Source organism: Ostrinia nubilalis, chromosome 7, assembly GCF_963855985.1.
Source record: "Ostrinia nubilalis chromosome 7, ilOstNubi1.1, whole genome shotgun sequence".
Classification (NCBI taxonomy): domain Eukaryota; kingdom Metazoa; phylum Arthropoda; class Insecta; order Lepidoptera; family Crambidae; genus Ostrinia; species Ostrinia nubilalis.
The window spans coordinates 5,950,943-5,970,866 of NC_087094.1; the positions used below are offsets into that span (position 1 = coordinate 5,950,943).

Genomic DNA, 19,924 nt, shown 5'->3' on the forward strand with positions numbered 1-19,924 from the left:
TATTTAAGCAAGCAAAAGTTTTGATATCTTCGAACTAGAAGATACCATTTCCGATCCTAAGATCGAATTTAGAAAATAAATATGACGGTTTTAAATAAAACTTCATAATAATGTCTACTTTACACGAAAAGCCGAAACCAATTTAATTTTATTTATTTATTTAATCATTATTATTGTTTCGAAAAACTACAAATGGCGGACTTAATTCCATAGGGCAGTCTGTCAATTGGTTGACCTTATGATACTGCAGATAGGATAGAATTATTAAGGACAAACGAAAACAAAACTATAATTATTCTAAATTCTAAATAGATTAAACATTGTTATTCATAATAGCTTGAAATTATATCATTGTACTTGGTACAAAAGTAGAAAGGTTAGGTAAGTAAGATTACAAGCAGGAAGTTTTTCATTCCAGTAAAGTAAATCCACTTAATTTGCTCTTACATAATACAGTTTTTAAAAGCCAATTATTTTTAATATAAAAACTCGCGGCCTCGCAAAAATTACACGGAGCTGGTTTTTGTTTGTCACGGTGCTCTTGTGCTTTTTTGACGCAAGACAGGTTTATCTATGGCGACTGTCGGGATTTGAACCATCGCTCGGCCTTCGGCCTCGCCTTTATGTCTGTCACTGGGCTCTAGTCCTTTCTTCTGGAGGTAATTTGACTTTTTGGACAATTTTATACTGCGAGTGGAAAACCCCGACTCCAGTAATTTCTGTGCAAGAATGTTTAGAAGCGTCTGTATACAGTGTGAGTCACGTTAAAGTGTACATAATATGAAAATAGATGAAACTAGACCTATTTTTATCGACAAAAAAGAGGTCAAAAAATTTCGGTATATCCTGATAAAATAAAAACAGTAATAATGCTAAATAACAGGAATTACGCTGTCGCCCAGTATGAAGATCGCTGACTTGCTGCCCTACATTAGTGCAATGGTCCGAAGTGCAATTAGTGAAAGTGACGTCAATCGACATTTTCCTAAAAACTGTAGTTCATTATTTTATCATTCCATAATCATACTTCGATTAGGTCTCATCTTGTTTTAATTATAAGTAATTCATGTAATTTTCTAATTTCTAATTAAATCTTTTATAAGTATATTCGGTTTTTTTTCGATCCTCCGATCGCAGCTAACGTATTTGGCGCAGTCGGTAGGATACTCGCGGGCCGGTTCGCGAGAGTAGATCTTTCTAAATCGCGTCGCGAGTCGCCCGGGAAGCTGTCAAGATTCCATCAACGAGTATCCTGAATCTACGGACCTGCTGCAGACCAGGAGGAGAATCCAGAACTCGATTCACGGAGAGAACCAGAATGAAATATATGTGAGTACACTTGAATTGATCTCGTGTTGCTTTCCTTTTATCATAGTGTTTTAGATCCTTATATTATCCTTTGTGTGTTAATCTTACAACTTCAAGATTTATCACCCTAGAGCCAATAGTCTCCGCGAGTCTGAATCCCGTCAGGCTCGCCAGTGTCAATTAGATAATAGTAGAAATATAGATTTAAATCAAAGTTTAAATAACTCGTTTGACGAAATGTCTCACGAACCAGACACGATATTCAAGGCCCTCCGCCTAGTCCCGGATTTCGATGGGAATCCCAACGTTCTGACAAGGTTCATTAACGTTTGCGATCAGTTAGCAGTAAAATATTTGAGTAACACCCCAGGCAGCGAATTTTCCAATCTTTGCTTAATAAATGGCATATTGAATAAAATAACAGGACCCGCTGCATGCACAATCAATTCCAACGGGATACCTGATAGTTGGTTAGGTATTCGTACTGCCCTTATCAATAACTTTTCCGATCAACGAGACGAAACGGCTCTGTACAATGACCTCTCTTTAGCCACTCAAAGTAACAAGACGCCGCAAGAATTTTACGATCATTGCCAAACTTTATTCAGTACGATAATGACTTACGTGACTTTACACGAGACAGTACCTACGACTGTACAGGCTAAAAGGGATCTTTATAAAAAGGTCACCATGCAGGCATACGTTCGTGGACTCAAAGAGCCCCTGGGATCCCGTATACGCTGTATGCGCCCTCCTACAATAGAGAAAGCCCTGGAATACGTCCAGGAGGAACTCAATATAATGTATCTCCAACAACGTAACGAACCCAATAAGATTCATGCCACCCCTAAAGTGGCAACACAACCCCTGCCTTCATTTGCTCCGCCACCACGGCATAATCTCCCGATGCCAGTGCCCAACTGGCCTGTTCCCGTAGGACAACAGCCCATGAGGCCTCCGCCTCAGCCCTTCAAACTCCCAGCACCAGGCGCACCTAACATGCGTATCCCAACGAATACTCAAAGGATGTTTAGTGCTCCACCTCCTAATTACAACCCCCGCAGTAATATGTTTCGCCTTCCACCCCGAAACAATCAACCACAGTTTCAAGCCCCTCAACCTATGAGTGGTGTCCAACGTTTCACCCCAAGGACACTGCCGCATTCCCAAATGTTGACTGGACATGACTGGACTAAGTCAGGGAACCCACCTCCAACAAACTATTTTAAAAGCCGAGAAATGAATGTGAACGAATGTTTGACAAACGACGACGGCTACTCATATTACAACAACTACGACCTTTATCATGACCCAGTTTACAATTACTATTGCGATTATTATACTAGCGACTTACCCGAGTCTACTCCCGAATTAATTTATTATAATTCGACTGACGAATACCAGACGACTGATGAAAATCAACCACAGCCAAGTACTAGCCATGCTGAGCAGGATTTTCAGGAGATTACGACATTAAAAAAGCAAAGATAGAAGTTAATCTTCAAACACAGAGGCAACTTCCGTACATTCAAATAGCTCATCCTCCTCTTAAACTATTAATAGACACAGGTGCAAACCAATCCTTCATAAGTCCCGAAGCTGTTCAGCAATACTTTGCTAATTATCCCTTAAACTTTGATCCGTTTGAAGTGACAAACATACACGCAACTAGTAGAAATAATTACTCTATAACGTTGCCGTGTTTTCCTGAGTTTTTTGATAAAGATAATATGAAGCTATTTGTATATCGGTTTCACGATTACTTCGACGGTCTTATCGGCCTAGATTTATTAAGTAAATGGGAAGCTCGAATCGATCTAAAAGAAAGCCAACTTTTGACCCGTTTTGCCTCAAACCCTATTCATATGTACAATTCACGGAACGTGAACCTTTACGAGGATATTATTCCAGCAATGTCCTCTAAAATAATTAAGGTTCCTTTAGATTTGGCTAATGGCGAAGCACTCATCCCGGAACAGATAATTTGTAACTGCATCATTCACGAGTGCCTTACAACCGTCTCTAATAACCGTGGCTACTTAGAAATAGAAAACACCACGGCGAACGACATAATATTCTCACTTGATAGCCCCGCGCACGCTGAATTATTTAATATCGAGTGCACTCGCACTCAACAACCAACGTCGCGCGCTGATGACGTCATTTCGCGCTTACGTACCGAGCATTTGAACGAAGAGGAAAAAGCCAACTTAATTACTCTTTGCTCTCGCTACGCGGACGTTTTTTATATTGACGGTGAGCAATTAACATTCACAAATAAGATTAAACACCGGATCAGGACCACCGACGAGGTCCCTGTGCACGCTAAGAACTATCGATATCCTTTTGTTCATCGAGAGGAAGTTAAGACTCAGATAGGAAAGATGTTGGAACAGGGCATCATCAGACCCTCCGACTCAGCCTGGAGCTCACCCATCTGGGTGGTGCCCAAGAAAATAGATGCGTCCGGCAAACAGAAATGGCGACTCGTGGTTGATTTTCGCAAACTGAACGAAAAGACAATTGACGACAAATATCCCATACCCAACATCAATGACGTCTTGGACAAGTTAGGGAAATGCCAGTATTTCACCACACTTGACCTGGCCAGCGGCTTCTACCAAGTGGAGATGGATCCCCAGGATATTTCTAAAACGGCCTTCAATGTCGAGCATGGACATTTTGAATTCCTTCGAATGCCCATGGGACTTAAAAATTCTCCATCCACATTCCAGCGAGTGATGGATAACGTCCTCAGAGGCCTCCAAAATGATATTTGCTTAGTGTATCTCGATGACATAATTGTCTATAGCACATCCCTCCAGGAACACATGGTAAACCTGGAAAAAGTATTTCAAAGACTTCGAGAGTCCAACTTTAAAATTCAGATGGACAAATCGGAGTTCTTGAAGCTTGAAACAGCTTACCTTGGCCATGTAATCAGCAGGGACGGCGTTAAACCAAACCCTGACAAGATCTCCGCTATACAAAAATATCCAATCCCGAAAACCACTAAGGAAATTAAACAATTCCTTGGACTTCTCGGTTACTACCGAAAATTCATTCCCGATTTTGCACGTACCACCAAGCCTCTGACTCAATGTCTAAAAAAGGGTAGAAAAATACTACTTACTCCCGAATACGTAAATTGCTTTGAGAAATGCAAGACCCTTCTCACCAATGATCCCATTCTTCAATATCCTGACTTTACTAAAGAGTTCAACCTTACAACAGACGCTTCAAACGTGGCTATTGGAGCCATATTATCCCAAGGTCCTATAGGATCTGATAAACCTGTGTGCTACGCTTCTCGAACACTAAATGATAGCGAAATTAACTATAGCACAATCGAGAAAGAACTCTTGGCCATAGTGTGGGCTACGAAATATTTTAGGCCCTACCTATTTGGTAGAAAATTTAGGATACTGACTGACCACAAGCCTCTTGAGTGGATGATGAATTTAAAAGAACCAAATTCACGTCTTACTAGATGGCGACTGAGACTGAGCGAATACGACTTCACAGTGCAATATAAGAAAGGCAAAATTAACACCAATGCCGATGCTTTGTCACGAATAGAAATTCATCTAGGCGACACTAGATCATTAATGGAAGAAATTGACGAACTTAATTCCCTACTAGGCAACCCGACCGAGGTAGCCCTCTCTAAACCTAACTCTTCCACTGAGACTGTACATACTAGCCACGAACACCCGATACTAGAAATCCCGATAACTGACGAACCCCTGAATAAATTCAACAGGCAAATACATCTCACTATAGTTAATGATGTTAAACGAAAACCCACTGTGACCAAACCATTTGACACACACACACGAACAAGTATACAGCTATCAGAAACAAACTTGGAAGAGGACTTAGTAAATGCTATTAAGGAATACGTCAACCCCAAGGTTAAGACAGGACTTATCATTAGCCCCGCTCTCGCAATGTACTCCATTATCCCCATAATACAGGACAAATTTAAGGGCTCTTCAATGAACCTAGTACTAACTAAATCAGAAATAGAAAATGTCAAGGAATATCTCCGCCAGCAGGAGATAATTCGTCACTATCATGATGGCAAAACTAACCATCGTGGCATCAATGAATGTTATTTGTCCTTATCCCGAAAATATTACTGGCCCAAGATGAAGGACCAAATCACTAAATTTATTAACGAATGTACCATCTGTGGTCAAGGCAAATACGACCGAAATCCTATTAGACCTCAATTTAATCTTGTGCCTCCTGCAACTAAACCATTTGAAATAGTTCATATGGACCTGTTCACTGTACAAAGTGAAAAATATGTCACCTTTATAGATGTCTTCACTAAATACGGTCAAGCATACCATTTGCGTGACGGTACTGCCCTCAGTATACTACAGGCTTTATTGCAATATTGTACTCACCACGGAGTGCCCGTGACGTTAGTAACTGATAATGGTACTGAATTTACCAATCAGTTATTCTTAGAATTTACTAGACTGCACAAGATCAACCACCATCGAATCCTAGCCCATTCCCCTAACGATAATGGTAACATTGAGAGATTTCACCTGACTCTCCTAGAACATCTAAGACTCCTGAAACTACAGCACAAGGACGAACCCGTTGTGAACCTTTTGCCATACGCGCTTATAGCTTACAATTCTTCCATACATAGTTTCACAAAATGCAGACCATTTGACTTACTTACTGGACATTTTGACGCTAGAGACTGTCTAAATATCGACATAACTGAGCACCTTTTACAGCAATACCTTCAGAATCATAGGGATCGAATGAAGATAGTTTACGATATAGTTAACAACAAATCCCTAGTAGACAGAACAGCCATTATAGAGAACAGAAATAAAAACCGGGAACCTGAAGTACAATATGCTCCCGAGCAACAAATTTTTATTAAAAATCCTTTAGCTGAACGTCAAAAGGTAGCCCCTCGCTACACTCAGGATACAGTATTAGCAGATTTGCCCATTCATATTTACACATCAAAAAAACGCGGTCCCATAGCTAAAAACCGCTTGAAACGTATCCCTAAAACAGCTAATTTGTTACAGGATACTACTAGGAATGATCCTTCGGATCACTCGGTCTCAAGAGATAAAACTTGAGAGCTTGGCTGACGGACCAGGACTACTACCCCACAAACTTGGACCCATGAGATTGACTACTCACCATCATACATTTATACAATATGTTCAACTTGACCTCATCCAAGAAAAAGTCGACTCCATACAAACCCAACTGACGAGTTACAAGTCCCGACTTATTAACGATACACACTTACTTTATGAGACTCAAATTGACTATTTAACTGAGAAGCTTGGCAAAGTATCAGTACAATTAAAATCATTAGAACCCAACCGCGTTAAAAGAGGTATTGTAGATGGCCTTGGATCCGTTATAAAAAGCATAACTGGTAATCTGGACCATTCTGATGCAATAAAATACAATAAAGCCATTAATCTTCTTAAAAGTAACCAAGATAAAATTGTCTCGGAACTTAATAATCATATTAGCATTAATAAGGAATGGATATCCGAACATGACAAAATTTTGACACAAATTGTAGATAACCAGAATAAAATTAATACAACTATTGAATTAATATTGAAAAGCAATGTATACAACGAAAATAGTTTAGTTAAATATGCCAGACTTGCTCAACTCTTAATTATAATAAGCGAAAACGTTGAAGACCTTGCTCAGGAACTAATTAGGTTAGAAAATAGTTTAGCTTTTATCCGTGCATCAAGCACACACCACTCTATGATCGATGTGGACACTCTTAGATCTATGATAATTAAACTTAAGAATATCTATGGAAATGAACAAGTATTAAATCTTGAAATTAGGCAATATTATGATGTCATTAAACCAGGCTCATACTATACTGATAATCAGATAGTTTTCATATATAAATTCCCAATAGTATCCAGGGAAATATATAGCTTCTATCATCTATCCATAGTCCCTAATAGAAATAATCAGGCCCTAATCCCGTCCTATCCTTTCCTAGCAACAAACGAGATTTCATTCATGTACATAGAGACAGAATGTCCGAAGCTCAGCAACTGGTATCTCTGTGGAGACGCTACTCACCACCAGCTACGCAGCAAACCTGATTGCATCAACGAGCTCATCGTCAACCAGATCCTGAAAGAAAATTGCGAATTCTCTACGGTCACCCTGAAGAAAGAAGCCATGGAAAAGTTGGACGACCAACACTACGTCTTATCTTTTCCACAACCCAGCAAAGTCCAACTCCTCTGCGGGAGACGAGACTACACCACACTTCAAGGAAGCTACCTCATTACGATTCCCGTTGGCTGTCATCTTAAAACTACAGAGTTCACCATCACCAATGACAACGACGAAATAAGAGGACAACCTCTGAAGCTGACAGAAATCCCATCTGACACGGAGAAGCAAATCAGGATAGCATCCCACATCAACTTGAACTCCATTGACCTGCAAGGACTACACAGACTGCAGGACAAGATCACTATGGAAGCCCCGATCAATATCACCGACATCCCACTCGACGTATATCACACAACCATCCCATTTTATGTGATACTGCTTGCATCGAGTATACTTGCAATCTTCATCGCATACCGGCGCTTCAACAAGAAAAGGAAAGATAGCCAGACTAAAAAGAAGGAAGAGCATCCAGCACCTTCCGGAGATCAGCAACATCATGACGCGATCCCGGCAACATTTTCACTCAACGTGACAAAATAGTTGCCGTTCTAAGGGGGGAGGAATTACGCTGTCGCCCAGTATGAAGATCGCTGACTTGCTGCCCTACATTAGTGCAATGGTCCGAAGTGCAATTAGTGAAAGTGACGTCAATCGACATTTTCCTAAAAACTGTAGTTCATTATTTTATCATTCCATAATCATACTTCGATTAGGTCTCATCTTGTTTTAATTATAAGTAATTCATGTAATTTTCTAATTTCTAATTAAATCTTTTATAAGTATATTCGGTTTTTTTTCGATCCTCCGATCGCAGCTAACGTATTTCAGGCGATACTAAAAAAATACATAAAATACACAAAAAAATGCCAACAAATAATAAAAAATGATACTTTTTGAAAAAGAAAACTGCTTTTAAATTCATTTTTTTTTGGTTATTTGATAAAGAAGAACGGTCACGCCCCATACAAAAAAAAAACCCAGACCCGACAGAAACGAGACGTACCTCAGTTTTTTTGTCATGTCTTAATTAGTTAAATTATATATTTTTTATATTCGAAATTTATGTATAACACCAAAATATTACCCTTTGTTTTTGTTCAGGCGTTATACAAAAACTAATACAAAATGCCTATTTATCACCAAAATTGGTAAATGTATGTACCTAAATGTCTATTACAGCTGCTATGGAATGTATCTAGGTGACCTGGAGATACAGCCGGATTATACAGGGTGGTTATACATATGGAACGATAAGTGTTCTCACTCGATTATTTCTAAACTATACAAGATATCGAAAAACTAGTTACTGATTCTGAAAGTGCTTCACGAGCTCTTTCAAATGGTACCAATAATAGGTTACAGATTATGGAAGCTGGTAACATTGAATTTTTGAATTTTGTAACTTCTCGTTTCCACCCTGTATAATCCGGTTGTATCTCCAGGTCACCTAGATACATTCCATAGCAGCTGTAATAGACATTTAGGTACATACATTCACCAATTTTGGTGATAAATAGGCATTTTGTATTAGTTTTTGTATAACGCCTGAACAAAAACAAAGGATAATATTTTGGTGTTATACATAGATTTCGAATATAAAAAATATTTTATATAATTTAACTAATTAAGACATGACAAAAAAACTGAGGTATGTGTCGGGCCTGGGTCACAGATGACCGTTCTTCTTTCTCCAAAAAATGCCCCTATAACCGGTGGTTTTTATTACTTTGTATTATTCTCTATCGTATTACCTTCGTAAAACCAAAAATCGCATGTCTCTATCACAACGTTTGCAATGATCGTTTGAACTAAGCCTCTCCGGGCGCGCCATTCAACGCTTCGTTAAAACGAAACTGAAAATGGCTCTAAATTTCTAATTTTGATAAAGACAAGTTAGATTTCAAATAAAAACCAAAGATTTCGAAGTAAAATAAGCATTTTAGTTAAAATTAAAATTGTCTCTACCTGTAGCGGAGAATAATGTTGTGGCAGGCCTTTGTTCAAACGATCATAGCAAATGTTGTGATAGGGATAGAGACATGCGATTTTTGGTTTTACAAAGATAATACGATAGAAAATAATACAAAGTAATAAAAACCACCTGCTATAGGGGCATTTTTGGAGAAATTTATCAAATAACCAAAAAAAACACGAATTTAAAAGCAGATTTTTTTCAAAAAGTATCATTTTTTATTATTTTTTGGAATTTTTTGTGTATTTTATGTAGTTTTTTAGTATCGCCGGTTATTTTGCATTACTACTGTTTTTATTTTATCAGGACCTCTTACCTTTATACCTCTTAGTTTAAAAGTTATTTCGTTTTCTTTACAATAAGTAATTGGAAGAAAAAAAATTCTATAAAAAATTCAAAAAAATCTCAAAAAAATTTTGACTTCCTTTTTGTCGATAAAAATAGGTCTAGTTTCATCTATTTTCATATGTACACTTTAACGTGACTCACACTGTATATGTGATGAAAACCATTATAATCTAGTTATGTCTATTTGAGAGGAGGATCACAACATTCGACTTGAAGCGCATTTACTGGACTACCTTTCATGGCTCCTGTTACAATTCTGAGAGCTTTACACTGTATCAAATCTAATTTTTTAAAAGCAGATTTACCTGGCTCGAGAAGAAACGTGCCGTAGTCCAGAACACTTCTGATGAGAGCATTGTATATAAGCTTCATTGAAAAAGGGTGAGCTCCCCACCAAACTCCAGATAAACATCTGAGAATATTTTTTCTTTTTTCACACTTTCTGCAATATACTCGCAGTGTTGATTTCCAGTCAGTTTTGAGTCTAGAATTACTCCCAGAAATTTGTGATGAGGTTTTACAGGAATCAAAATAATCATTATCATAAGAAATTTGGACAGGAGGTGGATTTCTCAATCTTGAAAAAATTACTGTGGCACTTTTATTAGCAGATAAATTTAATCCATTATTATCAAGCCAAGATTTTAAATTAGATAGTGAAGAAGTATTTAAGTGCTGACGCAGCAATTTCTATTTTCTTATCAATATTACAAAACAGCAAGTCATCAGCATATTGTAAAACTTTTGTATTATTATTGGAAATTGATGATGCCAAATCGTGAGTGTAAACGTTATATCGTCAGTTGCAGGTTCACTTGGGGTAACTGACAAAATACGGTTTTTGAGTTAAATATACAGGTTTTCTTAGTTTTTTCTGCTCTTTCGAATGGTATACGTAAAAAAATTCTAGCTTTAAAAAAATTACAATTACACGGACATTTTCAGGTGTGAACTTTTCAGATTTCCTTCACAATTTTGGTGTAACTGACATTGTAATAATTTTACCAGGTTGAATTGGTGTATCTGTAATAATGTAAAAATTTTGCTACAAAACTTTGCAATTATACTGATTTGCTAAGGTTTATAACATGAAATAAAATAGGAATTTAGAAAGTTTTAAGGCATATTACATTATTATTATACCAGCAGTAACAGTTAAAGAAGTTAAAGTTAGCTCAACAAAAAAAAAAATTGAAATTGAGCAAACCATCCAGCCAACTAGGCGTCACGGCGCGTTGCTGACATTTTAACCTGTTGTTACTCTGTTACTTTTTCTGTTGTAGTACTCATGACCTTAATTCAACATTGCTATAAAGAGGTGGGAAATAAAATCCATTTTGTTTTCAGTTTAAGTTGCCCCGTAGAGCTAAATACGGTATTGGTAAGTCAAAGCTTAAAAAAATAGTCAAATTACTTAGTTTCACAGTAATACTTTAGTTATTTCAATATTTCTGTCTTAAAAAAATTAAATACATATATTTTCTTGATTTCCGTGGCTTTTTTAACATTTTTTAATGAATAAAATAAAAGTTACTTCTAATAAAATTAAAAAAAAATAAAGAAAACGATAAAATGTTATTTTTTTCATGAATTATGACACAGAAAATTTACTGTTTCGGCGAAATACCCAGAGCATTTTAAGCAATATTGGGATTATCACGTTATCATAAGCGGAATTTATATCTAAAAAAGTTGCAACAACTGACAGGTTATCAGATAATGCAAGCCTAATATCGGTGATAAATAAACTAAAATTGTCCATACTTTTTCCCTTTCTGAATCCAAACTGGTTAACAGCCAGTAAATCAACATACGTGAGTTTACCTTCTGTTATATTTTGTAATTAGAGCGAGACAACGCGCCCGCGCTTCTGCCCGATACCAAAGTGCGCTCAGAATACAGATGCGAAGCGCTGCCAATTCTAACATAACTGCCTACGGGAATGTTAACTCGATTTTAATTTACGCAGATCGAAAAAAATTGCGATGCTTATTTTGTGTTTCAAAACAGAATTTAAAAAAAGAAAATAAATCATTATACAGAATAATAATAATTATCGTCAGCATATTTTCAAACTGAAACAAAATTGAAATAAATGATTATATTTCAATTAGACATCATTATACTTTAATTAGTACCATAACTATGAAAAATAAACAGTTATTTCCTCCTGTAAAGTTTGCAAAAAGGGACATACCTAAGTAGTTTGAAAGTTAGGCTGACTATATTCGTGTGTCTAAGTGAGCTTCTAAACAGTTTTTAAGTGTGTGTACGAGTACCTACCTAAATGTAAATGTCTGTCTGTGCAGGTATTCAAAATATTGGTCAAATATCGGTCAACATTGAATAAAATATTTTTGATCATCGAATACAATTTAAGACTTTACTTTCTCCGTTATTATTTTTTGGTAAAATCGAGAGAAAAATAAGATTTTAGATTTTTGCGTTCCATTTCAACTAAAATAGATAAACACGGATTGAATTTTTGTCGAAATCCAATATCTAATTAATAAAAGTGATATTTAGTTATTATCGTTGGAAAGAAGAGATAATTAGATGTTTTTAATGATCTTAAAAACAATCTACTAACACACATTTCATTTTTTTAATCAATTTCAAGTTAAGTTTTTTATCGTGTTTTATACTTTTGTTAAACTTTGGCTGCTCGTAATTAGCTATCCAATCATTATCTGGATATAAAATGTTTTTATTAGAGTAAAGACATAGTATTGGATCTTCATACCAAATAAAAAAAATCGGTTGAAAACGCGACATAAAAAGAAGCAGTTTTATTAGGTCAAATTTCGGAAAAAAATAATAATAATAAAAAATATTAATAAAAAAAGTACCTCATTTAGGGTCAAATGGGCGAACCTTTATTCAAAATGACCTTACATACGAAGTTTGTCTAACGTTCTACCAAACACCTGTAGGTATATTTTATAATTATTATCAGGGATCGAAATAGGTGGTACCTATCAATTTACCTAACCTTATTCGTGACGAGATGATTGAGCTGGATGAATCGAAAATTCCCTGGGAAAAATTCCGCTTTTTTGTGGAGACCAATGAGATAAAAAAAAAACTCATACCAACCAAAACCAATATACCAAACGGGGTACCCTGTAGATTAATTACCAATCGAAACGCAAAATGCACAAAAGTGATGTGATAGTTTCCAAGAAATTAATAAAATACGGTTTTGTTAATTACCTGACAGAATTTAAATAATCCTTTGTAGGTATTTTTTGTTGTCTTGTGATTTCCTATACCTAAGTGCGTTGTTTTATTATTATTAAAAAAAAAACCTATGTATATCTCAAAGTATACAGGGTGTCCCGTAATGTAACGTCAAGCCGGAACTGGGTGTTGAGGCAAGTTGTGCTGGTTATTAGAAAAATATAAAAAAAAATCTATGTGGCATATTTTAAAAATAATAGGCATTTAAAAAAAATCAAAAAATTCTACTCCAGGTGACGGTCCTTTTACTCGTGTTGCCACAAATCTTCACTTTTTCCAAATTTTTTTTTGTTATGTAATCCTGAATAATGCTTCTCTAAATTGTTATCAAAATTACAAAACCAGCTGCTCCAGCTTGGATGAAAAAAATACATTATTCCCAAAAAAATTTTCAAAATAAAATTTTTGCCTAGTTTAAACTGACTGTACTGAAAAAAAAAATGTACTACGCGAGTGTGGCAAGTGACGTCATAATTTGGCGCATTTAGTAAGGATTCCAAAATGGTATAACACTTGGTAAATTTTTGCTATAATTGTCGACAATTTTTGTTTTTTTTGGAAATAGTCCCGTTTTTAACTTTATCTACCTTGGTTAAAAATTATTATTCTAATGTGCCCAAAATTCAAGTTTCTGTGACTGACTACCGTACAGCCAGTCACAGAAACTTTTGTCACCATGACAGTAATTAGTAGTTGACATACTGTGACAAAAGTCACCCGTGCGCGCGCGCCTTTACTACCTGCTCTGCCTGCACTTGTACTTGGTAACAGGGATAATAAGGATATGAAGTTTCGGTTATGGATACGGTTACGGATATTAGAATAATATTATACCGGTTTCGGTTACGGTCACGGATATGAAATCATTTCAGATTATCCGAACGTCTCGGATAATTTCGGTTACGGAATTATTAGAATGTCAAAAATGTAGGTATAGTACAAATAGCAAGATGCTGCGTGAGCGTGACCCACATAGCTACTTTATGTACCAACTAAGACGACACCTATGTATGATAAAGGTAAAACAGGCTGGCATATTAGATGGTGCCAGCGAATGCCAGACAAGTTGGTAACAAATATTAAGATTTAAGGTACAATTCCAAGACGGGCAGCAGACCGCAAACTGCAACCGCAAACTGCAAAACTATGAAATCGGCAGCGCGGCATTGCAGCTGCGGCGTGTATACTGCAGATTTCATAGAGTTTTGCAGTTTGGCCTTTATCCGAAACTATCCGTAACTTTTTAATCAGTTTCGGTTACGGTTATGGACATTTTTTTTATTTCGGATATCCGATAGTTTCGGTTACGGTTACGGATATCCATAACATCCCTGCTTGGTAAGATGGCCCTCTCCGTCCCGCTCATACCTTTTAAAATGGCTTCTCCACCTCACTTAAGCCAGAAACTTGAATTTTGGGCACATTAGAATAATATTTTTAACCAAGGTAGATAAAGTTAAAAACGGGATTATTTCCAATAAACAAAAATTGTCGACAATTACAGCAAGATTTTACAAAGTGTTATACCATTTTGGAATCCTTACTAAATGCGCCAAATTATGACGTCACTTGCCACACTCGCGTAGTACAATTTTTTTTCAGTACAGTCAGTTTAAACTAGGCAAAATTTTTATTTTGATATTTTTTTTGGGAATAATGTATTTTTTTCATCCAAGTTGGAGCAGCTGGTTTTGTAATTTTGATAACAATTTAGAGAAGCATTATTCAGGGTTACATGACAAAAAAAAATTTGGAAAAAGTGAAGATTTGTGGCAACACAAGTAAAAGGACCGTCACCTGGAGTAGAATTTTTTGATTTTTTTTTAAATGCCTATTATTTTTAAAATATGCCACATAGATTTTTTTTAATATTTTTCTGATAACCAGCACAACTTGCCTCAACACCCAGTTCCGGCTTGACGTTACATTACGGGACACCCTGTATAATAAATCTAGAATAAATAGATAATCAGACAAATAAATTTAGAAAAATAGATAATCAGCATCTTGTATACCTATGTATTTAAATTATCTTAAACATTTTATAATAGGGGAAGGGGGGGCATAGTGGAGTACTTAACTTCAATCGAAAAAATAAAAAGAACCAGATAAGTTACGAAGACTAGTTTTAATCGAAATGATACTACAAGTATTGTATTATAGATAACTCTAAAAAAAATTTACGAATTATTAACTATTTTGGCATAAAATAACTTATTTTTATTGTCTATAATTTTCCGCTTTGCCCTTATCACAAGGGTAAAGTGGAATTGCACTTTGGGCAAAGTGAAAAAGGCACTTATTAAGCTATTTGAGCATTTTGCTAATGAGGTCAATTAAATGAAATAACATAAAAAACTTATTTGGTAATTAGGAACTGTTTTAGGCCATAAAAAACCTTGTCCCTTACTACTGCAAGATCATATATTTTTTGCTCCAGTTTTTTTGAAAAATACTGGACGAAACCTATCAATCATTTTCGATGCATCACCAGATTTTAAATGACAATGAAGAATTCCAATTAGGATACCATATTTTTTGATTCCGAACTAATCGTAGTAAGACTCGCTTCCTCCATCGCTCTTCTCATTTGATCTTCTGTCCATGAGCCTTGGCTCGTTTTACTTTTGTAATAATTATGAACCATCTGAAAAAACAAATTAAATATTTCTATGTGGTAATCATTCCACTTTGCCCCCTTGTAATTTTTTCCACTTTGCCTTTTTGATAATAATTACAGTTTTCAATTGATAACTAAGAAAGTATTAAAATTTGTTTAATCTACAAAATGTCAAAGGAATCTATGATAAACAGATATTAGATTTAAATAATAAAAGTACCATCACTACTCACTTTTCACGATAATATCCAGTCTCCAAAATCCTTGAATTTCGTAAGAAACTCACTCGATCTACATCGCGCAGTCATGTAGCCTGCTCGGTGGCGCTAGCCCGACTGATTTTGGTCAATGACCTTGGGCGGCCCTGTGCTTGGCTTACGTGAAGCATGAGTGCCGTTGGGTGAAAGAGTGTTGGTAAAATCAAATTTTTCGCTTTGCCCACCCCTTCCACTATGCCCCCCTCTCCCCTACCTATACATATTTAAAATGACGTAGTAAGTACTTAGATCACTTTCATTCAGCCGCCGAACTACTATGAGTACCGAGTGTACCATCTGCGCTATAAATTCTTTATAGAAAAACAAAGAAGCGGAGCGTGCCGATGTGCGACACAACCTCCCCGTGCGAACGCTAGTGAAAGACTGAGCTCCTGCATTCGCGCGGCCCGCGTGTGGAAATTACAGGGTATTTTGAATGTGTTAAGAATTGGGATAAAAAGGAGTAAAAATGATACTCAGGCTCAAGGAAGGGAAATCGATATAATAAAAAGAGGAATAAAAGAAGATACAGGATACAGGGATAGAAGAGCCAGAAAGAAGACAAGTGACATATAGAAAAATATAAAAAGTATAAACCATAAACGCTATCAAAAGAGGCCGTTCGTAACATCTCTCCCTCTCTCTCAACAATGATAGAATATGAATATCAAGAAAAGAGAGAGAAAGCGGGAGAGATTGATACGACCGGCCTTAAGGTGGGCTACCAAAAGAGTTAAAAGTTCATTTAACTTTGTGACGTGACGTGGTGGTTCAGTGGTTCTAAATGTGCTGGCTTCGGGTCAGGGGGAGTCTTGCAGTCAGGTGGAGTCTTGCAGTCAGGTGAACAGATGAGGCGTCGTGCAGAAAGGAAGAGGCGTGGCAACCGTAAATAAAGCAGCGTCCAGCAGAGTTGAAGGAAGAGGCGCAGCAACCTTAGATAAGGAACGGCCGGGATGCACAGAGGTAGGCGCATCCCCGGTGGCAGCTCCAGATTGCAAATCGGGTACACTTGAAGAAGCAGGTCTACCTGGGCACACAGAGATAGGCGCGCCCGGAGAGGGAAACCTGCGGCAGCTCTACCTGGGCACGCAGAGATAGGCGCGCCCGGAGAGGCAGAGCTGTAGATATGTGATGCTCGACTTGAAGGCGCCGTATTCTCCAACCATTTCAGTGTCAACGCTGCAGCGGCTACCATTGGCTTCAACTGGCTACGAGCGGTCCCTTTCTGGATACGACGAAATTGAAGATGGCGAGCCGTAAATCCGATGGAGCTTCAGTATCCAAAGTCTCATCAACGACCATATTGGTATGCCGTGAGCAAGGCGTTGGTGATAATGACACGTCAGCAATCCACTAGCTCGATGCGTTCCACCCAAGACTTCCACTCAAGACGACAGAAGGGTCCATCCAATTTTCAAAAGCAGTTAGATACTACCGAGAACCACAATAACCATCTTGGTATTAAATCAGAACCACACGTCGAAATTTTACTTAGCAATGGTGTAGGACAAATTAAACGCCTAGGGTAACCAAAGTTAAAGTAAAAAAATAAATATAAACTTAGGATAGCACAGTCGAAAATGCCAGGAGCGTGCAAGGTTTACACACATTAGCTCTACCTTACAAGCACCTGATGAACTGATGCGCGGTTATTGAAACGAAAAAATGCAGCCATTGGCTGAAACGGAACGGATCCGTACACAAAAAAATATTATAGATGAGATAATGGAAAATAATGGTTTAAATACCGATAATATACAAATGGAAGTTGCTAATGGCGAAACCTCTACGACTTCCAACAAAAAGTGAGAACTAAAAATGAAGACTAATAAATTAATGTCTTTCTAAATGAAACAAAAAAATAACAATACTTACTTCTAATATTAATGAAAACGAGTGTACTGATCCATAACAAATACACGAAATTGGAAGTGGGATAATGTGTTGGTTGACCTTAGTAACCAAATATTCAAAAAAGAAACAGTGAAATCCTACTGATCAGGTATGGGATACCGGTAAAACCAAAAGCTCGTACGTTTTGCTGAAGATTACTTCTATCTACATAATACTACTACAAACTTGAGCTCAGAAGGCACAAGAGCGGGTGCTTCCGGAATAATCGAGACCCAAATGCCTTTTAAATGCGCTCGCTTTTGCACCTCATGCAGCACTAAAGATGATCGAATTGGTAAATAGGAAAGATCGCGGCATAAAAAGTGTCGTGCGTCCTTGCCCTGGGATCCAATCTTAACCTTTCTGATGGCAATTGAACAGGAATCTCTATCCTCTCGAACTCGGAAAATTAAATCATCGTGCGAAGATAGCAGACCTGGGCCAGATAATGGAGGAGAATTAAGACTGGAAGGAGCACAAGGGACGTCGACAGCGCGCAATTTTTCCGGCCGATTCGAGATAGAGACACCGAAATGAGGAAGGTACGACTTCCTAGTAGACTTATAAGTATGTAAACCTTTTTTCAAACACCGAGTAAAAACTTTTTCCTTACGGACCCAATTTAATTTTGACATAATGTCTAGATGACGAAATTTATGACAGTTGCTCAGAATACAGAACAAACCAGAAGGAGTGTTCGATAACATTTCTACGCGGCAACTTGTGTCCAAAATACTTCCCCTCCCGCGCCCCTCTACCCCCTTTAGTGTTACTAGCGCCGTGTGACACCCCCATTTTTGGGGTAAAATTATGTAATTTTTTAAAGAGATGTTAAACAAGTAAAAAATAAGTAAGTGAAATAAGTACACACGGCCAGTGTTAACTATCCATTTCCGTTTTTGCTCTCGCTCTTATCAAATGGTGATTCTTTGCGATAGAACGAGACGACATGACTGGCCATAGGCATAGATAGTACCTACCTACCTATGAATTTAATTTTTACTCCGAAGTAACTAAGTGTAAGATGATTATTTATTTCTATTAAATAGTGTAATATATGTACTATATTTTATGTAGGTATAATATGTTATTTAAAAGTCAATTACAAAAGTCGAATATAAATTTTAGAATGCCAAGTAAAACAAAAAAGAAACTTAAGGTTCTTTATTATGTAAACATATCGACAACAAAACATTTGTTTACGGCGCAGTAGTGCTTTTAGTTTAACTTTTCTTGGAGTGAAAAACAGAATCCAAATCAAAAACATCACCAATACTTAAATTTGATTGCGAGGCAACTCTGGCTGTGTATCCTGAAAAAAAATCAGAGTAAGTATGTAAGCAATAATTAATTACTTAAAATTATTATTAAATATACAAATATTGCTGCTGCTGATCTGTTGATACCAATGCCTTACTTTTGAATAAATGGGAAAGTATGAAATTCACGATAGTAATTTATTATCTCCTCATTATTAGGGAGTAATATTATAAATTAATTCAATATATTGAAATCAAATCAAAATCAAAAATATTTATTCAGTTTAGACCACAAGTGGCACTTATAATTTAATTAATCAGGTTGTCATGTCATGGATGAAATTACACTAAAAACTAATTAAAACAAAAAGGATGGGGAAAATATTCCATTATTCTGTGGTAACGCTAACAAAATTAACGCGTGAATTTTTTATAAGTAGACAAATGTAATTCAATATAAAAAAGTAGGGTAAAATATTCCGTTGACCTGTGGCAACACTTACAAAATACAACCGTGATTTTTTTTGAAAATTATTATTTAATTAAAATGAATTGGAAATGTGCTACTTACGGATAAAACATGATCCCATGCACTTTCTTCGTAATTCCAGTAGCATTCTTACATGTTGGAACGGCACAAGACGGCATAATTTAATTATAAAGTGTCAATCTGACGGATATGTAAACAATGCGCGCGCCGGCCATTGACTGATTGCTTTAAAGTGCGATTTGGAGTACTTTATATGAATACACATTTACGCCCGTTGACGGTTTCTGGTTTGTTCCGTATTCTGAGGTTTAACTTAAGTTAGAA

At 36.7% G+C, this 19,924-nt stretch overlaps 1 protein-coding gene and 1 long non-coding RNA gene across 2 annotated transcripts; one reads left to right on the forward strand and one right to left on the reverse strand.

Moving 5' to 3' along the window:
- Window positions 1-889: 889 nt before the first annotated feature.
- On the forward strand, window positions 890-8,303 carry LOC135073563 (uncharacterized). The gene is made up of 2 exons (XM_063967732.1): window positions 890-1,329; window positions 6,375-8,303. The coding sequence occupies exons 1-2, from the start codon at window positions 1,319-1,321 to the stop codon at window positions 8,059-8,061; spliced, it is 1,698 nt and encodes a 565-aa protein (XP_063823802.1). The 5' UTR covers window positions 890-1,318; the 3' UTR covers window positions 8,062-8,303.
- A 10,697-nt stretch (window positions 8,304-19,000) lies between these two features.
- Window positions 19,001-19,827, reverse strand: LOC135073564 (uncharacterized). Its single transcript, XR_010257643.1, has 2 exons — window positions 19,682-19,827; window positions 19,001-19,163 (listed from the first exon to the last, which is right to left on the reverse strand). It is a non-coding gene; the product is annotated as an uncharacterized LOC135073564 (long non-coding RNA).
- Between the last annotated feature and the right edge of the window lie 97 nt (window positions 19,828-19,924).